At 33.7% G+C, this 25460-nt stretch overlaps 3 protein-coding genes across 4 annotated transcripts; 2 read left to right on the forward strand and 1 right to left on the reverse strand.

Moving 5' to 3' along the window:
• The first annotated feature begins 1267 nt into the window (after window positions 1-1267).
• On the forward strand, window positions 1268-1800 carry LOC111403218. The gene has a single exon (XM_023031635.1). The coding sequence runs from the start codon at window positions 1367-1369 to the stop codon at window positions 1574-1576; it is 210 nt and encodes a 69-aa protein (XP_022887403.1). The 5' UTR covers window positions 1268-1366; the 3' UTR covers window positions 1577-1800.
• Window positions 1801-3400: 1600 nt separating this feature from the next.
• Window positions 3401-10101, forward strand: LOC111404407 (alpha,alpha-trehalose-phosphate synthase [UDP-forming] 6-like). The gene is made up of 4 exons (XM_023033218.1): window positions 3401-3460; window positions 7330-8054; window positions 8272-8545; window positions 9622-10101. Exons 1-4 carry the CDS (start codon window positions 3401-3403, stop codon window positions 9907-9909), a joined length of 1347 nt encoding a protein of 448 aa, XP_022888986.1. The 3' UTR covers window positions 9910-10101.
• Window positions 10102-10366: 265 nt separating this feature from the next.
• Window positions 10367-22397, reverse strand: LOC111403219 (dynamin-related protein 1C). 2 transcript variants are annotated; one of them, XM_023031636.1, is made up of 16 exons: window positions 22139-22397; window positions 21960-22023; window positions 21170-21274; window positions 20029-20130; window positions 18395-18445; window positions 18221-18282; window positions 17647-17737; window positions 17458-17522; window positions 17088-17282; window positions 16857-16976; window positions 16700-16770; window positions 14322-14547; window positions 14004-14054; window positions 12381-12615; window positions 12044-12183; window positions 10367-10697 (listed from the first exon to the last, which is right to left on the reverse strand). In XM_023031636.1, the coding sequence occupies exons 1-16, from the start codon at window positions 22268-22270 to the stop codon at window positions 10572-10574; spliced, it is 1836 nt and encodes a 611-aa protein (XP_022887404.1). In that variant the 5' UTR covers window positions 22271-22397; the 3' UTR covers window positions 10367-10571. The 2 variants fall into 2 exon arrangements, with proteins under 2 accessions (XP_022887404.1, XP_022887405.1); XM_023031637.1 differs by lacking the exon at window positions 10367-10697 and adding an exon at window positions 11645-11916 and having other exon boundaries at window positions 22139-22270.
• Window positions 22398-25460: the final 3063 nt, after the last annotated feature.

The following is a 25460-nucleotide window of genomic DNA, read 5'->3' on the forward strand; positions in this document are numbered from 1 at the left end:
CCACGCTTCTGATTCTTTCGTTTTAGACCGTCCACGTGTTTTAACGTGCAGAACCTTCGTTTACATGTGCGCGGATGGATCCGATATCTATTGACAACACTTTTTGGGGTCAACAATATCAATTAAAAGCTACATGGATCAATGCTATATCACGCTACGTAACTTTATTCAATAGCGAAGTCTCTTTCTCACTCCATCCCAAGTGGAATTCATGAAGTGAACGTAATTAAACACAATTCAATTTTGCTTCAACGTCAATTTCAATCAAAAGTGGCGTAATTTTTAGAGTACAAATGTATGTATAGAGAATTGGCCACGTATACCTCCAACAAATAAATACTTAATCGAGAAAGTAAAATCAAATCATTCCGTTGGCCCACCTATGAATGTCTCCCACGTGTCACATTTATCGTAAAATATGTTTTACGTCATTTTCCAATTTCAGACACGTTATATTTGCCCCCAGGATTTGGTCTAATAAACTGAAATGCCCTTGTCCTTTACGGGGAGACGTAATCTTGTAGGTTTCGTTTCCTGGAGTCGGTGAATTGTTTGGTCAACCAATTTTATATTTTGATACATATTTGTTAACAATATTAGAATACTATTTTATTATTTATCTAGTAATTAATTATATTCCACAAGGAACGTGCGTATTTGGATAAAGACTACCTAACTTCCAATCTAATAAATTAAATATGAAATAACAATTATTATGAAAAGATCACTATTTTTGGGCACAACAGTACATCTATCAAAAGAAACCTGCCCATGAGGACTTTAATTATTTTTCACTAAAGTTTAGAAATTATTTCATCTACTCTATCGTCTTCACGATTCTTACACATTTTATATAGTTATATTAATACAACAAAGTCGTCACAAATTAAACAAGTCATTTAAATGTGTATATGTTTAAATCAAGAGAAATGTTACATGTGCATGGAAAAAGCACGTAAGGATTTACGGAATATGACATAACAATATTTCATTAAATTTTGGACAAAAAAATATAGTTAAAACAAACAATCAAATATTGTCACCTTGGCACATGTAAAATTGCATTAACATTTTTTCCGTACAGATATCATTTCTATTCAGTCAGATCTCAATAATTGAACGAACCAATAGTACCGTGCCACGTTACCTATAACTTTAAACATGGTCATAGATGATTTTACAAATATCTCGTACTGTTAGAGGTCATATTAGTAATTTTAATAAAGAAAATCATATAGATCAGCAAAGGTTATCAGTATGCCCTTGGACCCATTCATGAATAAATCGTGTGCCTTTTGCCATCCACGCCATATATAAATACGCAGGCGTGAAAGGCGTGGTTTCTGCAGAAAAACTTACGCCTAAAATGGAGCAGATAATTAGCAAAGAAGGTGGATTCGTCGGCGGCGTACCGATTCATAGCCAAGTTCGGAAGATCAGGCAAGAAATGGAAAAGATCAATCACCCGGCGCTCCAGCAGCCGGAGATTAGACCGGTTGTTCATGAGATCGCCCGACAGAAGCGCTGCAGATCTCCCCTAGGGTTAGCACAGAGGCCGATCTCCGTTGGCAATTAATGGAACATTGAGATATCTGTTTTCAATATTATGAAATGGCTCCTCCTTTTTTCCAACTTCTTTCTTCCTTTTTTTTTTTTTTTTTCATTTGCTTTTTCTCTTAGTTTTCAGTTGTACATAATTTGGTTTAGGATCTGAGCAGAAGTCACTTTTTTGTGATGTTTGACATCTTTTTCTTATTTTCAGTATTATCATATCTGAATCAATTAGAATCTTTGTTCTTCTTTTTTTTTACATTTTTTTTAGGTATAAAGCCGTACACGCTCCTTCCAAATTTCAAATTATTAATTTATCTCGCCTACATTAAAATGTTTAGGGAAATCTCATCTTAATGGCTCTGCCTGAGCTCCATTCTTGTCAAAAATAAAAATTAAAAAAAAATCATTTTTGTAGCGTGTGTTGGTAAATGTGTAGTTATAAATTAAAAAAAAATCATAAATTTGTGTGAAATATTATTTTATTAAAGAATGTGTAGTTAAAGTAAAATCAAGATATTGTTGGAAATTATATTTTAACGATAAAATTGGAGCTCAAGGCAATATCATTTAGATCCGAGTTAATCCATGGAATCAGTGTCGGCCATCCCAAATTCAATACTTTAACACGTGTAAGCATGTTTGTTGAACTCACATTCACGTTAATTAATATCTGTCGAGCTAGAATAATGCTCCTTGGACAATGACACTAACAGGAATTGTTGATAGGATGGTGTGGCAAAAAGTGAATACGTGTTGTGTTTTTATTTTTTTAAAAATTGTCCACTCTTGTAATAACACTTGTACCCTTTATCATTGAGCCTATCACAATAGCAAAAATGATCTAGTTATGTGGGGATTGTGCATGACGTTGACGTTTGAGCTTCACAAAAGAACCCTTCAAAACTGTAAGGGCCTGTTTGGGTCCGATTTTTTCATCCAAAAAATTGATTTTTTGATCACTATTTCACTATTTCAGTCGTCATATATGACTTCTTCTCTCACAGATGGACCCCACTTTTCTCCTAACGATCAAAAAATCAATTCTCAAAATCACTTCCAAATATGCTCTAAATATATAAATTAAAGCAAAGGTTTATGATTGAATATTCATGATATTAGATGGAAGAAAAAAGGCGCATAAAATTTGGAAGTTGGATTAAAGTTGCAGTGATGAATATTTCTTATCTATTACGCAAAGTGTTGAAAATGTGCATATAAATTAGTATGGTTGAAAGTTGGTAAACCGAATTCATTTTTACAAGCAACATTAGGTGCTATTTCTTACAATATGTACGCAAATATATTATGGTTACCTTAAGACACATGAAGAGGGTTTAACGAGAAAGATCACGATTGACGAATTTAAGCCCCTGTTTGACTTAGTTATGAATAAGGTTTTTAGTAAATTTTAATAAAATTAATGAAAGTGTAGTCGAAAAGTTGATAAAAATTGTGGATCTCATACAATATGTGATTAAAATTAATTGTTGACTTATATAATCTTTTTTAGCTAAATTTGTTAACCCAAAAAAATGTTGGCAACGGAATCTCGATCTCCTCTTCTTCATACCTGCACACGTGACACCTCATTAGGAGGCAAAGGCCACCGGTCGAGAAAAAGGTTCGACGATCGTTTGCACTCTAAGGGTCAAGTCAACGGCCGAACGGAAATATAAGTATGGAGTGCAATATTAGAAAGATGGAGAATGTTGTTAAAGTGTTTAAACATATTTAGGCATACCTGAAAATGAGAAGGAATTCTCATATTTATAGAGGTGGAGACGGCTCAAGTACTTTAATGGGCCTAAGTCCAAGCCTAGTATGAGGTGGTTGTATTGGCATAGAAATGGGTACCTCAGCAAGTGCTTCAACTAGGCTTCTAGTGACTTCGGCAGCACCTTTGAAGGCACCTCCGTTAGATCACTTTGAATGATCTTTAGGCAGCTTTGAGTTGGGTTTAGGATGCACTTCAGCTGAGCCTTGGAGGACCTTGGTGGACTACCTCGTCAAGCACCTCGATTAGCCCTTTAAGGCACCTCGGCTTCTTTTATTTGCTGTGAGATTAAAATCGATGGAGTTGTCGCGTGTGAGTGTCAAATAGGTTGGGCCATAGAGGCTCAACGTGGCCCATCCCGCATTAAGAGTAACCAAGCCCGACATAGTTGGATCTTATTTCAGAAGCCCTCAATTTTATTTCGAAAGTAATAACAAAAAATTTATTTCAAAAGTAATAACAAAAAGTTAAGCCCTTGCTTGACCCATATTTTTTAAAATTCATTTTTTTTCAACTTATTTATTTTTTTCTTAACTTAGATAGCTGAGATTGTACTTTCCGATCTGTTACCATAGTCAACATAATGAAGAAGGATTTATTTTGTCATTTTCTACAGAAGGTTTTGTTACGATTAGTCTCTTACTTAATTAAGAATTTGCCCACTAAGCATGGCCATCCGGTTGGATTTTAATGACTTCAGCTGGAAATTAAAATGATCAGTTTATTTCTTTTATTATTATTTTTCAGTGATAAGAGTATTTTAGAAAGAAGATAAATTATTTAATGGTCGAAATTCAACATTTTGTCTTAAATTTTTAAAAAAATGTAAATAGTAATGCAACAGATGTAGCTAAATGAATTAAGGCAATGAATTGTGTTCAACATGTACGAGTTTAACTATGTCATCATCTTTTTCTACTCTTTCAAAGATGAAGAAAGAAATTCTATTTTCCGAACAATGCACAACCAAATTGTCACTTGCCATTTTTGTTTTCAACTTTTGCATCCTAAAGCAAAATAAACCCAAATATAATATAACTACTTAATCAACGCTTAGATCTAAATTTACTAAAACTTCTAAGATTTGTTCCAACGTTATTCACTTGTCTGAAAATCAAAACGACCCTTCCAAAAGTAAGGGTAAGTTGCACCCAAAATCTCAAATCTTTAATTTCAAGCACCCAAAGTCAAAATTTTACGAACGCATGCGTCTGAGGTCCTTTTATGTTTTCAATCATAATATCTGTCTGAATTGTACAAGCTTCTTTCAAAACATACAATTTGCTCGGTATACAAATGTATCTTATATATAATGTACAATGAAGTACCACACGAAAATCGAAAATAACCAAACTAAACAATAAAATACAATGACACTAGCTGAATGAAATTAGGAAGTCCATTCCTCGATGATGGAGATAGGGTTGAATTTATAAGTAAAATAAATTGCGAGACATCCATTCCTTGATGATGGAGATATTAATGTAGTCGACGTGACACACAAAGTCCTTGTTTGATTTCCTTTAATTTATATTAATTTATTTCTCATATTCATTTTTAACCACATATTCATATAATAAAATATTTTACACGTAAATTCAATTTTTATTTTTTATTTTTTTACTACACATTCTTCAAGAAATGCTAGTCAAAACTATATTTTTTTAAAATTTTAAGACCACCGAACAGGGCAAAATAAAAACTCAGATGACGGAACTAAGCAACCCTGGTACATGAACAGGGTTGGTGACATGATTCTTTTACGGGCGAACACATGTCGTTATTTCATTGAATAGTTAGGAAAAAATTCAATGCAGCACTTGTCATTTCCCCTGTCAATTAACAATATGCAAGTAGCATTATTCCATTATACCAAGACTAATCCACAGATAAGAATTGAGGTAGGTCCCATATGCCCACCTCGGTTAGAGATTTTAATGAAGCAATCTTTCCATGGCTTGATTCGTTTGTGCCTCGCCTGCACTGCACTCGCACCTCTCTCTACCCCTTGCCGTTTCACTCCAAAAATTACTCAAAGATCATCACAATTTCACCAATTGATTAGAAGCAGTAATCGACACTGACGTGAAAGATTTGTGCTTATTCGCTAAAGAGCAGTTAAAAAATTGCTATCAAAATTATCAATTAATTTTAATTAATTATTTAATAAGTTTTACAATTTTTATCAATTCCTATCACATATTCTATCTACTTTTATGGAAAAATTTGTCGACTCCCCTCAAAATGATACCTAACTTCCAGAATGAAATGATAATCCTACAATTTTTCATTAAGCCTTTGTTTGACACCGATTTTTTAAAATTTATTTTTCTTCAAATTCAATTTCGATAATACATTCCTCTCATAAAATAATATTTATCCATAATTTTTTCTACTTTTTATTTACACATTTTTCACATACCATAAATGTGTAGAATTAGGTATCACATAACTACTTTATTTTTAGATTTTTTTCATCTCAAAAATAGGAATATAGCAATATGATAATTGTAACAAGCGGTGCTCAAGGGCCCTGGACGCAGACCCCCCACCTATAGGGGGCGTCAAATGGTGCCCTGGACGTTCAGGGCCCGTGCAGGGGGGCATTCCCTTGTAACAATTATTGATATACTGTAATATAAATAAATTTTGATTTCGATATAATATAAGTTGGATTATTCTCATAGTGATGAGAACAACAGCATCTAATACCATTTACTAATACTATAAATATTTTTAATTATTATTTTAAGTTTTGACCATCGTTGAAACCTAGTTATCTGCATTGTACCATTTTTGCCAGCTATGTACGTATCTTTATTTTATCAATGCAATTATCGGTAGTTAATTAAAATATAGGTGGGGAAATTTCAGTCAACCTCACTCTACTTATAACTTTATTTCATGTTGATCACATAATTTGTACATTTATTTCAGTTTTACCATTCTATCTGTACCCATTAAACATAATTAGCACCCGTTTGAGTTATATTATTGTAAAAATGAGAATGAAAAATATAATCGTTATGAGCTCCACATAAGAAATAAAAAACCAAATATAATGACTTGATGTAATTGATAACAATCATATTTTTTATTTTAATGAGAAAATAATGTGGCTCAAAGAGAGCCTTAGTAACTCGAACACTATCAATCACATCCCCGTCCCCACTAATATTTTTGCCAAGGATAAAAATACATGTTGACGCCTAGATGGACAAGGGGCACCATTTCGTCCAGGGCCCATGTAGACGTCAAGCACCGCCCTTTTGTCAATACAATTGGTCAAATTTTTCAAGGAGAAATTGGGCCACTATTTGTCTACCATTATATAATTTTTTTCTCAAATTGATTTTCAACTATATATTTTCATAATAAAATATTTTAAACATAAATTTAATTTTTTTATTTTTCAATCACACATTCTTTAAAAAATCATTCTTCAATTTTTCTTAAAAAATAAAAAATCCTCCACTAAGACAGAGAATAAAATATATTGCGGCGAGCAGTGTATACTGTATACAACAAGCAGCTCCACTGATTTCATTCCAATCCATCCCATAAAGAGTAATATAAGCACTCACTTCCATTTACACGTTCTTTTCCTAGGTTAGGGTTTTGAGAAATTTTCAATTTTTCGTGAGTTTTAATGGTCAAAAACTGGTAATTTTTCTCAGCTGTTTCTTGAATTCTATCGCTTGCTATATTATTTTCTGTAACTTGATTGTGTGGGTTGTTTCTGGATTGTTCTTACTGGTGGGATTTATCTGCTATCTGTCTTTTGATTTTTCGATATAGCAGTTTTATAACATATCCGTTGTGTGATCTGAATTTATTCTATTCCTTCTCTGTTCTCTGTTTTTGACATGAAATTTGATTTAGTGTGAAACCCCGTGATTTTATTCACCTGTCAAAGTCAAATCTTGCGAGTAGCTTCTATCGCTCATTTTGTTCTTCAACTTGTTAGGTGCAACTTTATCCCTATTTGTTGCTTGTAATAGTTGAGTAATTATTTGACCTTGAGAGCTACAAGTGTTGTGGGTGTCACAGCAGTTAGGGATGGAATGAATCTCATACCATATGAGTACATAATTAGTCGACAGGGAAATGAGAAATTGGACAATGTTTTGGGTTTGGAACCATCCAATCCTAAAAAGAGCATGTTGGTTGTGTCTGAGTTCATTGGGTGTTCGCCATCTCTAAGCGGAGCAATTCGAGTCAATCCATGGAATATTGATGCAGTGGCAGAGGCAATGGAGAGTGCTCTTGTGATGGCTGAACAGGAAAAACAATTAAGACATGAAAAACATTACAAGTATGTCAGCACCCATGACGTGGCGTACTGGGCTCGTAGTTTCTTGCAAGATTTGGAAAGGACATGCAAGGATCATATGCGCCGCAGATGCTGGGGTATTGGATTTGGCTTAAGGTTTAGGGTTGTTTCACTTGATCTTAATTTCAGGAAGCTGGCAATGGAGCACATAGTTTCGGCTTATAAAAGGACTTCTACCAGAGCTATTCTTCTAGACTATGATGGAACGTTGATGCCTCAAAATTCAATAGACAAGAAGCCAAGTTCCAAAACCCTTGAGATATTAGATAGTTTATGTAGAGATAAGAACAATATGGTTTTCATCGTCAGTGCCAGAACCCGAGCTGAATTGACTGAATGGTTCTCTTCTTGTGAGAAGCTGGGAATTGCAGCCGAGCATGGCTACTTCCTAAGGTATGCAAATCATATTTTTAGGGCATGTTTGGTATGAAGTATTGGATAGTATTAAACATTACAATGCAAAAATTAAAAATTTTAGCTTCTTTCTTCTTTGATATTGTTATGTTGTTAGTCCACAATGCCAAACATGCTATTATAGTTTTATAAATTTCTTAATTTATCTATTATGCCTTACGCGAGTCTGACCTCGAAATTGGTTTTTCCATGATAGGACAAAGCGAGATGAAGAATGGGAAACGTGTATGCCTGCGGTAGAATGCAGTTGGAAGCAGATTGCTGACCCTGTGATGAAACATTACACGGATGCAACCGATGGATCAGTGATCGAAGACAAGGAAACTGCAATGGTTTGGTGTTATGAGGATGCAGATCCCGATTTTGGATCTTGTCAAGCTAAAGAACTTCTTGATCATCTTGAGAGTGTGCTCGCCAATGAACCTGTCACAGTCAAAAGTGGGCAGAATATTGTAGAAGTGAAGCCGCAGGTGTGTGATGTTGTGTTTCTATAATTATTTTTTTCCATAGAATCTAAGCCATAACAGTTATACATAAACACCAATAAACATTAGACTGATATACATGCATTTGTACTAAATCTGGTTAGATTAGCGTAAAACATTGAGAACGGAATATCTGATAAGCTAAATTAATCAGATTATGATGTGGCCTACTCTGTTTGGTTAAAAAAAACGTGCAATCTTGCATACAAATATTAATTGGCGTTTACATAGATTAGTTTGTTTATGTAATCTGCAATAGTTCAAAGCTATCCAGGCATAAACATCTTCTCTGGCTTATAGAAGTTACTAATCTTGAAGTTTTTTCTTAGGTTTGCAGGTACAAGAATGATTTTTATTAGGTCAAACACCATTCTATGCTTGCACAAGCCGGAATATCGATTAATTACTGGGCAAAATAATCACAAAATATTCTGCATGTTTCTCATAGAAGCTGTTGCTCAACTTTGGTTATTCCCTCTATTCCCTCCCCTGGTAAAATGGGGAAACAAAGACATAAGCTTATAATGAGTATAGCAAATACGCCGTGCATGCAGGAACCCACATAAAGTTTATTTTCTTTGTATACATTATTGGCATGTTTGGTCCAATAGATTTTATGTATTGGACAATATTAAGAAAAAAATATAATATTGTGTGCACTGGCGGACCCACAATGGGTCCTGGTGGGTTACTTGACCCACCAACTTAAAATTGTACAGTTGATAATGTAACATTCAGAATTTACTATGATTTTTGTACTTTTCACTTGAATTGATTGTTTTCATTAATTGGGATGAAAAATAATTTGAACATAAATATGTTTTTTCTTTTGATGATCACAGTGTTAATGAAAAGATGATGAAAATGATGTTGGAGATAAAAAAGATGACAAACTTGGTGATGTTTGAGATAAACGTAAATTTGTGTTCTTCGCAAGTTTGATTGTGTTCCACCAATGTTTGTGTGTACTATTTAGTCCTGTCCAATAGTGCATTTCTTTGCAACATTTTGAAACTTCAACTTGCTTTTGAAAATGAACTTTAGTATGTTGGATTATTCAGGGAGTTAGCAAGGGGATTGTGGCAAAACGCCTACTTCATTCGATGCAAGAAAAAGGGATGTCACCAGATTTTGTCCTTTGCATAGGAGACGACAGATCTGACGAGGATATGTTCGAGGTGATCATGAGCTCTGTTGCAGCTCCATCTATGGCTCCAAGTGCAGAAGTGTTTGCGTGTACCGTCGGTAGGAAACCAAGTAAGGCTAAATACTATCTTGATGATGCAGTGGAAATTGTTCGACTGGTGCAGGGATTGGCCTCTGTTGCAGAACAGATGGTAACCTTATAGTCTACTGGACGACAATGATCAAAGATGTGCTGTAATAGTATGTACCATTTTCTCCTCATTCATTCTGTCAATTTGTTAGACAAAGAGAAGCAGCATAAATTGTGTTTGTTCTTCCTTTTAATCCTATCAGAACTTTTGTGATCGATTCTTGGTAAATTTATCTGTTTTGAGTATATTTGTATTTGGGTTTCATTTGGGCATTTATTTTGAAATGAATTATGCTAAGTGTGCGTTTCATGGGTTACATCTTCAACATTGTGTAGGAATTCAAAAAGTGTTGGGTGGGCAAGTGGTTTTTTTTTTTTTTTTAAATTGTCCAATCGTGTGTTGCTACATGTCAACCATGATGTCAAGAAGAATGATTTTTCTTATCTTTATAGATAATAAAGGGTTAAGGACATCTATAGTTGTAAGGAAATATAGATAGGAAGCTACTTTTGTTTCAATCACATCATAGTTCATCTCAGTTAATTCATTAAACGAGTAAATTGACTATGATGGTAAGGGATACATCGATCAAAGAATTAAAAAATGAACATTTTGCATGGTTAATGCTCTTCTAAAAGCTCACCGTGTTCATTATTTCAAGAACAAAAAACAGTATGCATATGAGCAATTTAAGCATGGACATTTTTTTTTAAAGATAGGGTGTTGTGTGTTCATCATTTCCATGCAACCGAGTCAATTTCATCTCGTGCTGACTTGTACAGATCAAGCCTCTTGGCTATGGCTTCTCTCTTTGCCATGAGAGAAGGATCTTCATCCAGCATTTTACCAAGCTGCTCCTTCTGCGCATATATTGCAACCATCCAAAATTAGATCTCTTACATTCATGTAATATTTAGTAGGCATAAGAATAAAAGGAATGGAATAATGCAATTCATGAAGTCGACCTCAAAGTTAACGAAAGCAAGTTTTGTGCTAAACCTACAATGAAAACCGAAATAATTGCGTTGTGCACATCTACCTCTTTAGATACATACTGAAACAATATTTTATCAATTACACGGTGATTACAAACCACTTGGAAAGTTTTATTAGCTGGTTAATTAGACCATCTTCAACCCTACACCAAAATCTGCATCATTTTGTACCAAATCTTGCACCAAACTAAAAATCATCTCCAATCCATTACACCAAAAGTTGTACTAAATGAATAATATTCAGTCATTTTTTTCATTTTTAACAATTTATAAAGCTAAAAAAATATTTATTTATTCGATTTACTACTACATAAATACTACATACATAATTAAATTTCATTTACAAAAATATTAAATTATTTAATATATTTTAAAAAAGTAGTACAATTAATAAAAATGCCACAACTAATAAAATATGAAATCATGTTATTAAAAACAATGTAGTACATTTCGAATTTCGAAATTATGGTACGGCGAAATTGACTTAGTGTTATAATTTAATAATCGAAATTCATATATCCATCCCACAAATGTTCAATTAATGCATTTCGAAGTGCAATGTGAGCATCTTTATCCTTGATTTGTCTATGATGAACAAGGAATTGTTGAAAACGTCGATTTTCGTCTTCAACGAACTCCACTTCTGGAGTAGGCACAAATTATAAATAATAATAATAATAATAATAATAATAATAATAATAATAATAATAATAATAATTAACTACTTAATTATGAATTAAAATTTATATATAATGTAAAATGACACAAATACCCTTCATATCAACTTGGTCATACATGAAAAAAAAGGGCAAAATGGACTTTTATCACATTTGGTGCAAAATGATGCAAGATCTGGTGTTGGGTTGGAGAGGTGTTTTTGGGGGAAAATGGTGAAATTTGGTGGGAAATGGTGGAAGGGTTGGAGTTGCCCTTATATCAATGGTCACTATAGTAATTCAAGTTTCTACACATTACACCGACGGTCACACAATTAAAAGAATTAACGTTATATCCTTCGTGGCATTATTAAGGTGCACATTATTTATTGTGCCACGTCGATTTATGGTGACCGGATAGGCAGGATCTGAAAAACCAAAACTGATGCTTGAGAATGCTTCCTTATTTGCCTTATAGAAACACCATGTAAAATAAAAAATAATGATAATAGATTGACAGGCAAGTAAACGATGAATGGTTTTATCATAAATTACCTCCTTCCTTCCAACTTGAGCATAGAATCGATTTAGCAGTGCTCTCTTAGCTTCTAGGACTTGACAATAAACCACAGCCTTGGGTATGGTATTCTTCAAGGAATCACAAACCATATTAATGTATGCCGTCACATTTGAACCTGATAGTTAACAATCAACGCGTGTTAGAGAAGCAACATTCATCCTATTTTTAAGCAATCGAAGAATCTGAATAACAATTGTGCATAATTCTAGTTGAAAGCTAAGTAGTAAAAACAGAGTTGTTTAAGCACTAGAGTGTGAACACTATAATGATTTTTACAGAGTCGAGGCCAGATAAAAGGAGAAAACTTCATACCAATTCTCCTTAAATGATTGTCAGTGTACCGGTCTGCATTTGGCCCCGCTGGATTTGCATTTGCATTTTTCTCTGGTTCCATTTGAAGTTTTCTGAAAAATTCTACTGTCAGGTAAGAAGACTCCATTTCCACCAATCGCAAAACGGTCTTACGACTTTCATCACGGAATCTTTCAAGTGCATCATTTGCAGCTGCTGCTATATCAGATTGGAGTGATGGGAATCGTTTCAATTCCTACATGGACATACATTCGATACAAAGAAAGCATAATCACTAAGTAATGAAACGAAAGAAAGCATACTCAGACACAAGCAACTTTTAGCAGCAACCAGAATGTGCAGAAGGGTAGGCATATCGTTGACAAAGTGCCATTAAGTTTTTAAATAGTTGTTACGCTCTCTATTCAAGCCACATTGGGAGTGTGTAACGCTTGGATAAAATCGAACAAGTGTAGATTGTAGGAGAGGTGATCTTCTCACGAGTAAATGCCCTGAAGTGCATGCAATAATTGATACCATTTAGGGCTAGTTGGTTGAGTCCACAAAATGTTACCTCCGGGACCTAGAGCCAACACTGCCACCAAGAGGCTTGCGAGCCTGAACTGTTAATGATGTTATCATTTGATTCAATTCAATTTCAAGTGTCCAGCAGGAAAGATACTCCAGCAATTATTGTATTTAATGCAAGATTAGCATTAGAAAAACTTTCAAGGTACCTCCTAACATGGATTTTGTTCTGGGTATGATGTATATTGCAGGCAAAGTATTAGGAAAATGAATTTTTCATAGAACCGTAAGGCTTTTGGGGATCTTATGTAGCTGTTTTTTAGGCTAATGGACAGTAACTATTGAAGGAGAGCAGAGTGCCTCACCCACGAAATGGTAGGGCAATGAAAAGAAAATAATCATTTCTTTTTCTCCAACCTCAGTGAGACAAAATACAGAGTTTAGGAGACTCAAAAGTTAAGCAACTCTACTAGTTCAGACTCCTACAAAATAAAGTAATTCATATACTGCCCGATCAAAGCTTTGCAATCTTTGGTAATTGGTATTTACCAGTGTCCAACAATTATTTAGATCAACTAACATTATATTGATAAGCCTCCAATTCAGTATACATATTCTAGAAGGAACAAGAAGAGAGGCAGTAACTAATTCTGTTAGGTGGGGGTGTGAGGTGGCCAGAAATCTGTTACAGGGGCCTATAAATAGAATAAGATGGATAGATGGAGAAAAAAAGAAAATTCAGTGAGTGGGTCAGTTAGGGAGAGTCTCAGTCCTCTCAACCAGTCATTTGTTCTTTTCCTTTACATTTCCTTGTAATTCCAGTTCCAGAAATCAATTCAGCATTTCTTTCCTGTGTTACTTCTCTTGTTTTCCCTGGCACTTGGTAATTTTTACAGGTTGGAATCTATCATATATCTAATGCATAAAAATATTTATTCCAGACAAAAAAACACAGAAATTTCAGCCTGCACTTAATTAATTTGTTCCAAATCATAAAATATGTAAAAAGACCAGAATTGCCTTCTTTTTAGAACATTTTCTGTGTGAGAAAGATACATGATGCTTCTCACGAGTTCAATCTTTGACAAACACTTGCTCTTAATAAAAATGGATTACCTCAGTTTCTGCAATAGATTTCCTCACAAGTTCTTTCAAAATGAAGTGTACCTGCAAAAACAACAAAAATAAAAAATGAAGCTTTGGTAAGTATTCAAGATACAATTGTACCCAGAACAAGTTCTAAGGCAAGCGAATCCTGCTCACAGCCACCACTTTCCCAGAAAGTTACTAAAATCTCTGAGAATGTAAATTCAAAATAAAAGGGATAAAATCACAACTAAAAGATTTTCAGCATCAACCGAAAAAAGATCAATGAATAAGCAGAGTGGGGTATCTCTCCAGAGTTCAAACGTAGTTGAGTACTAAAGGATTTACAGCATCAACTGAAGCTTCAGCAGGACCCTTGAAATAGCCGAGTGATCCATCAATTAATCTTCTGTATCCTTGTTCAGGAGCAATGAGATGAGGTTGATACCCATCTGCTTCCGAAATAACTTTTCTGACGTTATTTTGTGAAAGGTGGCGATCCAATGGAAGTTTTTTGAGAGCAGCTGGTAGTTGATGGTCAAAGACGCCATATATCCTACTTCCACCAGGTCTCCTGTAAAACAAACTTGTAACCTCACAAAATACCTTCTTCTTCTTTTTTAAAATTTTAGAAAAAAATAAAAAAATCACCCAACATAATTTTACAGGATATATCAGAAAATCAAATTGATAATACAATTCAAACACAAAATCAAGAGACATTTTTCTTTCTTTGAGCTGTCAAATGCTATATGTTCATGGAGAATTTTCGAACAGATTTTAACATAATCCATAATAAAACCTACAGAGATGTAAAATTACTTTAACAACTCGTCAACTGCATCATGAAAGGGATCTACGAAAATATCAAAAAACCCAAAAGTTCGGCTTAAGAGTATTAGCTGTAGGAACTACTGTATTATTATACGATTCTTTCAATTGTTAATAAGAGCACACATCCTCCTATATCCTAAAACATGATGCACCTATGTCCATATATGTCGGAGCTGTCATTTATTTGGTAGAAGTAAAAGTTAAGGTAGAAACGATAGAAACTTTGCCACACAGGAAAGAGGAAATAACACCGAACAAATTCACATAATGAGTTTCCATAAATTCACCATCATATCTCTGGTGGTATTGCTGAATAACAAGTTAGATAAAATGGTTCATAAGTCTTTCTTATTTTTTTCCTTATTTTCATTTTGTCAAAGACGCGCTGCTATCTTGAATTTTAGAATTAGTGGTAATTGTGTGTCGTAGACAACGGATTGGCTGTAAAATCAGTGTCACAAATTTATGCAGATGAAGTACAATTTCATGGAATCTTCTTAGGGTCATTATCAATTGAAGTACAGTATATTTTATGTTAGATAGGATTTCAAACTAGGATTCTCTCTAATCTGGGGACATCTTAAATAGTTCCATTTTCATGTGGCAATGCACTGCGGATATTTCCTTCTTTACGTGCTGTGTCTTTATTTTTCCGAATAATTCATGAGTTCATTCTTCTTGGTTGGACAAACAAGCATGCTTCTCCCAATAATTGAAAAAGAAAAGAAAAATTGCAAATGAAGGAAATCAGAATCGCAGAAGAGGAAGTAAAAGAAAATAGAACAACTTCTAAGGATAATATAGATCGAAAATAAACAATTCACATGCGATGGATATGAGAACTAGTACTCCCAAGAACTCAATCTTGGTTTGTTAGCCACTAGAATATGGATTTACATTTTGAATGATGACCTGAATGTATGGAGATAAAAATTTATGGGAATAAAAGGAAAAGAAACAGAAGTCCCAAAACAGAGAGGTGCAAAATTAATGGTAGAGATGTTCCATTTCTATAATATTTTGGTTTATGTGGAGTATCTGATGATGAATTAAAGTTCTACAGGAAGACGTTTACAGTTCACTAGTAAATGCTTGTGTTTAATTAACTGTCTGACAGATTGACGGAAACACAATTCCTTTCTTATCTTGTTTTCTTTGAAGTATGAACTCAGTGCAATGCTGTGGCTATTAATTGATTTGACATTTTAGGCTTTGAATATCAAAAGAATGAAAACAAAAAACATTAGCTGCATCAATGCAGACCTATACAGCAGCTTACTATCTCTGTCATCACCAAAACAGAAAAGCTTGCTGAGAAACTGGTCCAAGACTTGCTTAGGGCCCATTTGGCATGGCTTTCGAGAAATAAAAAGAAGCTTTTGAACTCATTTGGCTAATTTTATGAAAGTATTTCTTCTAGTAAAAAGAACTTTTAGAGGAAGCCGGTCCAATGTGAGTTCCTTTATAAGCACTTCTGGAATTGAAAACTCTTAGAAATTAGTTTTCAAACAAAATTAAGGTACATATCACACGAAGCTCTTCTACAGGAAGCGAAAGCAAAAACCATGCAAAGATAGCCCTTAATAGAATTATATGATCATTAGAATCACAAGTATATCATTGCCAAAAAAGGTCCTTTTACCAAAAAATCAATACCTCAACGATTCTTTTTTCAGTTAAAGTGTTATACTGCTCATAGAATCTCACACTTCAACTCTCCAACCAAGAAATATCTGGAATCTCACCTAAGAATTGTGTATCTTACCAAAATTCACAGTATTTTTATAGGACATAAGAATTAATTAATTTAGTTGACAAGAAAACAGAACACTCACAACTTTTCATGATATATAAAAGCAAATAAGAAACATGGAGCAATAGTGAACATTTACCCTCCATCTAGATGTTCCCTAAATATACGATCAAAAGCACGGCACATTTCCAAAATTGTGTACAGCTGTGCCTGTAGATAGATTCCAAAGATCCAATTAAAACGAGGTTAAGAAATAATCTCTTCTTAATTAAAATAATTTTAGCTTGGGTTATTACCCCACCATCTACACCAATGGGCCTGCCAATACGGTCCAACTCTGCATTAAGCTCATCAATTGTCTTATTTATTAAAGCAATAATGCTGGGAATGCGCTGCCTTATGACAACCTCCAAATGCTAGTACATGTCAAAGGAAGATAAACATTATAATAAAAATAGGATTTTCGTTCAAGAAAAAGTTGACCGTCAGAGGATACTCGAATACATTTCTGGTAGGAGTTGACAGACCTGAGATAAAAGTTTCGCCAAATACTCCGACCCCATCTTATGAGCCAGGTGTCCATACTCCGGACTGGATTCAAAATATTCCCGCTCTTTCTGACGAGCAGCTATCATGTTAACTTGCTTGTTGATATCAGCTTGTGAACGGTTCACTATTCCAACCCATGGATGCTGGAGCTTGTATGCTCTACCCTCAAGTACCTTAAGCAATCATAGAAGTGAAAACAGATGAGCAATACATTATAAAACATGATTTGCAAGGAAAGGGAACTGGAAGGCAAAATCCATTCTGGTAACATGAGGATTAATATTCCAACAGAATCAAAATGACATATTGCATCCTCGAAGCAATGATAAAAATGTATTGAACCCATACATCTAGGGCATTGGTTCCCTTGTCCATTATGTCAAGTTTAGTCAACACGGCAAATGTCCTTTCACCTAGAAAAGAAAAAAATTAGATTCATTAATTTGGCACATGACTAAAACCGACTTTAATACACATAGAGACAAATGAGTAACTATCTACGATTTAACGGGGAGAGTATGACATGCGTGGCAATACCTGTCGGATCAACTTCTCTTGCAAGCTTTATAGCATCCGAAGTTGCTATATCTTGATTAGCAGGTGAGATAGCCAAAATAATGCAACTAGCCTGCCAACAGAAAAATATGAATAGAAATAAAAAAGACTGCTATACAGACCTATCTAGATGAATCTGAAGCTATTAAAAATAAAAATGCAAAAAAATAAAAATATTGCCATTCATGAGAAAATAGATTAGGTGCATATTTGGGAGTGCATACAGAGGGGGAAAAGATAAAAGAAGTGATCTCCCTTTATAGTCCTAGAAACTTATATATGTAAGCATATGCACCAATACAAATCTTAATATCCAAACAAACATAATCTATGACCGAGGACAGTGAAGAAGCATTTCAATACTGAAGTTACAAACTAAACCAGACACGGATGATTATTGTCCAGGATACAAGGCAGGACTACTTCTGCCTGTTTACTGACGAAAATCTCATCATCTCTCCAAGGTGACTAACTACAGATGCTTATTAAAAGTCTCTTGGCTCTTTCCACTATGAAAATCCAGGAAAGGAAAAGCTGTTTTCCACATTGTTCTTACCTTCTCAACATAAGAGCGGACCATCATCTCAATATCTTCAACAATACTCTCTTGTTGTCCCTCTGCAAGATTTAAAAATTTCCCATTACCTGTATTGCTGCTATTTACTAGAATAAATGGAAGTCGCATTATTTCCTCTTATATGTGTTGGTGAAATAGTAGGTAAATGCTTACCAACGGCAACCTTTGTCAACCCAGGAAGATCTATGAGTGTTAAGTTGACAACTGCACAAAAAAATCATGCATTTAATAGCCATGCACAATATATAGAACGAGACAAAAGAGGTGTCCGTGTGTGTGTGTGTGTGAGAGAGAGAGAGTGAAACTGAGAAGCAAAAGAATCCATTATGCTGTTAGAAATTTTGTGAGGATGGAGTAGAATGAAACGCAAAACCAAAATGAAGAAAGCAGGAATAAAGAAGGCGGCTTGAACAAGTTAGGCAAAAGGTTTCCTAAAAGCGATATTCCCTTTCTCGTTCTTGAGATTGCTTTTGGATACGCTGGAGGATACAACAGGCCTTGGTGATTTACATCAAGCAAAGATGAAAACTCACAAAGGAACTACGAATACTATGAAAAAATCTCGAATTTAGGGTTTCAATAAAGAAGACAGAGTATAAAGTTTAGATGCATGCATTCTTTCTTTTTTCTTGTTCATAACTTCCAAACTATCATCTATATATACGCGTTTGACAATCTAAGTACGAATGGATGTGATGCTCCCTTTTTCATGATTGTAAGCAGTTGGCTCAACCAAGCCTCGAGCAGACAAAGAGAAGGCAGCAAGGCAATATGCCTTGCTGCTTGCTTGCTCGAGCGAGATTCTGCTGCAAGAGCCTTCATATCATTAATTTTTTTCTTAATATTTTGAACAATTCCAACTATTGCAAGACGTCAACAAAAGAAAATGCAAATTTTAATTTGTGATTCTGCCAGGAAAATAGCAAGGAAAATGACAATGTTCAGATTGTCTTTTACGGGATATATAGAAGTTGACTTTGCACAGAAAAAAATCAGAATATCAACTTCGAGGACAAGATTTAAGTTTGACGGGCAATAATTATGAGATCGTTTAAAATATGATGTAGGTACTGCTCTCTTTCGTAATTTTATCTTAATCACATTTTATACATCTAAATATTTCTGTTTGCTTGCAATTATACATTTTTCTCATTCTTCTTGGGCTATGCCAAAAGTGATATCTATCACTGAATCCTGTTGGTTTCAATATCTACCAACGTATACATCCAAATTCATCTAGCACAAATGAATTACTGTACTTCATTGATCTGACCTCCTATATTTCCACTCTTAAGAAATTTCAGTGCTTATAACTAGAAAAAGTTATTTTCATGTGTTGAAACAAAGAAGTCAAGAGCAGAATGGAGAAGGACTCATGGGGCCGACTCCAAATTTATTGGGAATAAGGCTTTGTTTGTTGTTAAAATAAAGATATCCATCTGCCTTATATGAACCTGTAAATGAAGAATGAACTATTATGGCATTCCTTCTAAATAACATGACCACTTAAACAGTTTTTTTCCAAGAGAACAAGCATCAGTTTGTGGTGTGGTAACAGGAATATGCAGTAACAATTTACAATTGATACGATAACAGTAATACTCATCACCCCACATTGTCAAGACAAAATGTTATTCAGAACAGAGAACAAGACGTCTAAAGATCAGAAGAAAGAAATATCAAAGAAGCTTAGGCTACTGAATAGAATCTTATGTATTCCCTGAATTCAACTATTTGACAATATAATCGAGGCTCAAGAAGTAGAGAAGGAAGGACCGATAACAAACCATTAGGAGAATAAATGCTCAGGTGAATTGGAACATTAGATATCGCTTTGGTCTTCCCTGTTATGCGGTCAGTCTCATCAGCAATCTCCTTTCGCACAGCCTCTGCACAACCCAAAAAATGCCTAGTGATGAATAAAACTTAGGATTGAATACATTACCAACATATCAATGCAGTAAAATTATTAAATGTTATTCTAAAGCAAATCCAACACAGACCCTAGCGCAATGAACTAGAGCTATGATGGAGGAGCAGGAGACTAGATTATCTTTAGAAGTCCTTGGACTGATATCCTTAATCTTGTTGAACTTGAACTTGGTGAGTTAATAAAACCCTCTTTGATTTAGTTAAAAATCAGATTTAGTGTATTTTGATAAAAGTTGAAGAAATGTGTGGTCGAAAAATTGATAAAAGTTGTGGATTTCAAGTAAAGTGTGGTCGTAAATGAGTTTGAGAAAAAATGAATTTTAGAAAATTGGGCCAAATAGCAGCTAATATTTATTTCAAGTTTCCTGTCAGAATTAAAATTACTTTTCCAGGTGATTTATGCATTCGTAGTTAGAGAAGGTTTTAGAGTGTATAAGGTTCACATAGCCCAAAAACAGGCTCGATTGTTCCAACGACTGAAGAACTCTTCTTTTAGTCCAAAATATTTTGTTAGAAGCATAGGTTTGACAAAAGCTAATAGGTATTTTCATCAAAACATAGACAAAATTCTCAATGGAAACTTCGTGATAATATTTCGTCCATCCTTCGAGAAAAGGTACCATGCAACCTCAATTTAAGTTATATACCTCCTATTCTCAGTATCAATATTCAAGAGTTGCAGTAGAAATTGTAACAGCAAAAAGATTATGATTTAAAAATAAAATAAATAAATATATATATATATATATATATATATACACACACGCATTAGGATACTGTAGCTAGAATTACATCTAGAGATAAAGTAAAAGACTACACATACACCTGCAACTTTCTTAATGAAGCTTTTTGCAAACAACAAATAACTTGTGAATATTGAAATGGATACAACCATCAGAACAATTGGGTACAATAGCTAGTGATTAGCAGTGCGTAAATAATTGACATTTTTGAGACCTACAAAGGTAAAACTTTAATTTCCAAGTTTCAACTTACCAAAGTCAGTAAATCTCTTCTTTGGTGCATGCAGAAACTCTGCATACTCTGACTGTCCATCAATTTTATGGAGTTGCAACACCAATGGCCTCCTTGTTACAATGCCTTACAGCTTAAAAGATTACAATAAGAACACATTTACACAATGATGAAATTCTCTTTTAAAGGAGTACGAACATAAACATATTCTCTTAGAAGGAGAAGTACATAAACATTCGATAACACAAGGTAAATGAATATAACACTACTCGAGACTAAATTTATATAAATAAGCATGTTCCTTCTCTACCTTAAGCCTTTAGATGGGTGGCTTAACATAGTAGCATATAGAAGGCTACCACCTATTTACGAAGAAAATGTGCATGTCACACCTTCAGTAAAAAAATAAATAAATAAATCCACCCGGCGTATGAGGAGACATGTAGAAAACTAAATTTAAATAAATGCGAGGTGATAAATTAGGCTTAAGCTTTTAAGTGAGTGAGTTCCAGCAAACACTCTCATGTTTAATTACTTAAAATCATTACCAGAAATGTGTTAGCAGGGGAATGAAAGTCTACACAAAATTTGATACTAAAGCAATACATCATGTTCGCATTTTCCACTACATTAGTAATTTCTCTAGAACTTCCATTAACTCAAAATTCAAACCACTCATTCCCAGCAAGACAAAAAGAATGCACTGTAGTTACAAGATACTTTGCAATCTGACAATGCCTAATGTAAACAAAAAATAATAATAATAAATAACGCTATTCCAAAAAAATGATCTACTTTGTCAAATCTTTACCCGATCCACGAGGTAGAAAATCTCTCCCCACGACGCTTTCCAATACTGACGATTTTCCAGAACTCTTTTTCAATAATCAAAAAAGAAAAAAGATTAATATACCATCAAAAGCCAAAATATATATATAGAAAGCAGTGAAATGAGCAAATGCATTGATTTTATAAGGGAGAGATGATTACCTGACCACCGACGACGGCGACGGTAGGAAGGGCTTCCCAAAGTGACAAGCCTTCGCCGCCGTGATCGCCTAACACGGTGCATGCTCTTTGGATTTTGTTCACTAAACCGATCAAGCTTTCCATTGTTGCCATTTCTAGGATTATTTAGTGAATTGATCTACAAAAATAAATGGATCCGTGGAAAATGAAGACGTAATGTAGTAGAATAATTGAAATGTAAGATTTGGTGAAGCAAATCCGAGTGAGAGAGAGAGACCGGGAAAAATGGTCGAGGACGTGGGAATTTGTTGCATACTGTATTATTTTTAATTATTTTTGGTAATTTTCGTTTTACAAAAATTAATTTGGCAGAAAATAAAGAGACAAGTTTTATAGCGCGGATCCAACTACAAAAATGCAGCACAAGTTGTGCTAAACACCGATTTATAGGGTATGTGTCTTGTACTTTTACATTTAAAATATTATATCAATTAATGACACTCTAAGATATTGACGTTGAAAATTCTACATAGAATCATTTAAAATAAAATTCGAGGTATGAGGATTAAGGAACGAGCGTGATAGATTTGATGGATAATCCAACAAATCCAACAAATTTTTTTTTAAAAAATTTTCAGTTACCATTTGATTTGACGGATGATCAAAATGAGATTTGCGACTCGCAACTCGTGGAAGATTGTGCTTGACATTTATGTACCGATACTAAAAATTATTGGTCAATGTAGAGTTATGATTTGAAATTGGTTATAAATACAATTCGATGAATTAATTGGCTCAGAAAAATAATGAGCATTATTGGTCAAATTTTTAAGTATTTGATGAATTGATTGTATTTACTCTAATTAGACATTTAAGATTGTCATACCACTTGACTTTTCCATGATTAGCATTGCTATATATATGTGGATCTTGAACATTTAATTAAATTGATTAATTGTTGAATTAATAGATTAATTATCTTGTTGTTTGTAATATGGTAGCAATTGATATTAGATCCACCAGACTTAAATATTTCTTTCTCCTTGACAATGAGCTTATTTTGTCAATGGCACATAGGATGTATTCATTTGAAACTTTTAATAATTTTTTAAAATTTAAAAAAGTTTTAGGGGTGTTCAATGTAAATTTTTTGAAACTCTTTGAAAGTATTGGTATATTCAATTGAAACTTTCGGACTTTAAAAAAAAAATTATAAGTCACGATATATTCAACGATTTTTTTTTTTAAAGTTCTATGAAACATTAGGTATTCAAATTTTAATGATTTTTAGAAAAAAAAAATTAAGGTCTCCAAAGTACTAACTTTTTAAGCAAAAAGTATTAAAGTGAAATTTCAAATTTTGTCGATCATTAATGATTAATCACAAGGTTCTGGAAAACTTTGAAAGAAATTAATATTTTTTTAATATTTCTCTTTCCTTCCTATTCTACGGATATTAAAGTTATGAATAAAATTTATTTATTTCTATTTATTATAGATGTTTCTATTTTTCTTTTTTCTCTCTTATTGTTTATATCTATTTTTCTAAAAAAAAAATTACATTAGATTCCTATAACTTTATTTTTTTCATTTGTCATTCATTTTTTGTGAGAAATATCTACTTTTAATTACACACTTGTTTGGGCCTAATTATTTGAAAAAAAAATACTTACTTAAACAGTGTTATGATATCATTTCAATCACATATTTTTTAATAAAATAATATTACACGCAAATTTAAAATTTTTCTTTATTTTTTAACCACACATTTTTCATCAACACACTATTTAAAAATGTATTCCCCCACCCCAAAATGAGACTCAAACAAGGGCTAAATTATAAAATTTTATATAAACAAATTTATAATTAAATTTACATATATTATTTTCTAATTATTCTTTAAATGTATATTATATTAATAATACTGATTATTAAAAAAATTTATTGATTATTATTTATTTAATTAAGGTCATAATTTTTTTATTATTTTTTTTTTATTATATGGGAAGAGGAAGGGAAAGGAGAAAGGAAATTGTGGGAATCAACACCTCGTAAATGAGAATTTCGCACTATTGTACTAGATTCACGTAAATTTTATTTTAAATAAAAGTTTTCAAAAGTTTTTTGAATTCTACAAAAGTGTATAAAAATTTTAAAATGAAAGTCTGTAGAATTCTATGAAAAATTTCCACCAACTTCATAAAAATCTACGAAATCCATCAGAGTTTTCAAAAGTTCGAATTGAATAACCCTCAATTCAATGAGTTGATGATGTTCACATGCAGAGTTAGCATGGGGTAATGGGGTCAACTTCCCTCACACCCAACTTTAAATCTTGTTTCAAATTTCTTAAAGTTGTCGATTTTGCTCTCACAAACTAAATTTTGTACTTCAAGATTTTGCCCGCACGATTATAGTTATAAAATTTGTCCCCACAACTCCATAATCCTAGCTCTGCATCTGATGATGTCCCCATTTAGCGCTTTGCATGTAAAGGTGTATATACAATGAAGTCAGGTGACAAACTGGTTGTCACACCTTTGTCGGTCTCGGTTTTGAAGCAAAGTTGGTTGAAGTTCAGGGCCGATCCTGCTACGAGGCAAATGAGGCTGAGGCCTCAGGCCAAAAATCTAAGGGGGCCTATTTTTGGTCCAAAGATTTTTTATTTTTTTTTTGGGTAAAAACATAGGATCCAATCCCTCAACCTCCGCCTCCAATCTTCCCGTCGGAACCGTCGAGATGTTACAGAGATGTTGCAGGCAGTTCACAATTGCAGACCAAAACAGTCGAACAGCCAGGAGAAGCGAAGAAAAATACTGTTGCCAGTTTTTTTTTCTTTGGGCTCTCTTGACCGAGATTGGGCCTATTTAAAAAATAAAAAATAAAAAAAATTGGCCCAAATGAGGAAATTGAATCCATTCAAATGGTCCAGTCTATTGGTGTTAATCTGATGTTCCCCCAAACCCAAATCAGTCCCAAACTCTTTAAAAGGGCAGCAGCAGTGTGCGAACAGAAAACCCTTGGTCCCTTACCCTTCAATTCAATTTCCATATTTCCACTTGAAGCAGAAGTAGCAGCTGGTAGTGGTAGTCAAGTGGGCCGAGTAGGGCTATTTTATTGAAATTTGTCGTTTATTTTAATGGGAATAAGATGGAGTTTCATATATTTTTTTTTTCTATTGTCTACTTTTTCCATTGTTGCAGAAATTCAAATTATTATCACTCTTTTACGGTTTTACCTTTGTGCACTTACTCATTTGTATATCTGATTTGTCCCAGTAGACAAGGTCTGTGATGCTGTAGAACTGTAAAAGTTGCTGGAAACAATGTTATGTTGACTACTT

This window comes from Olea europaea, chromosome 11 (assembly GCF_002742605.1).
Source record: "Olea europaea var. sylvestris chromosome 11, O_europaea_v1, whole genome shotgun sequence".
Lineage (NCBI taxonomy): Eukaryota > Viridiplantae > Streptophyta > Magnoliopsida > Lamiales > Oleaceae > Olea > Olea europaea.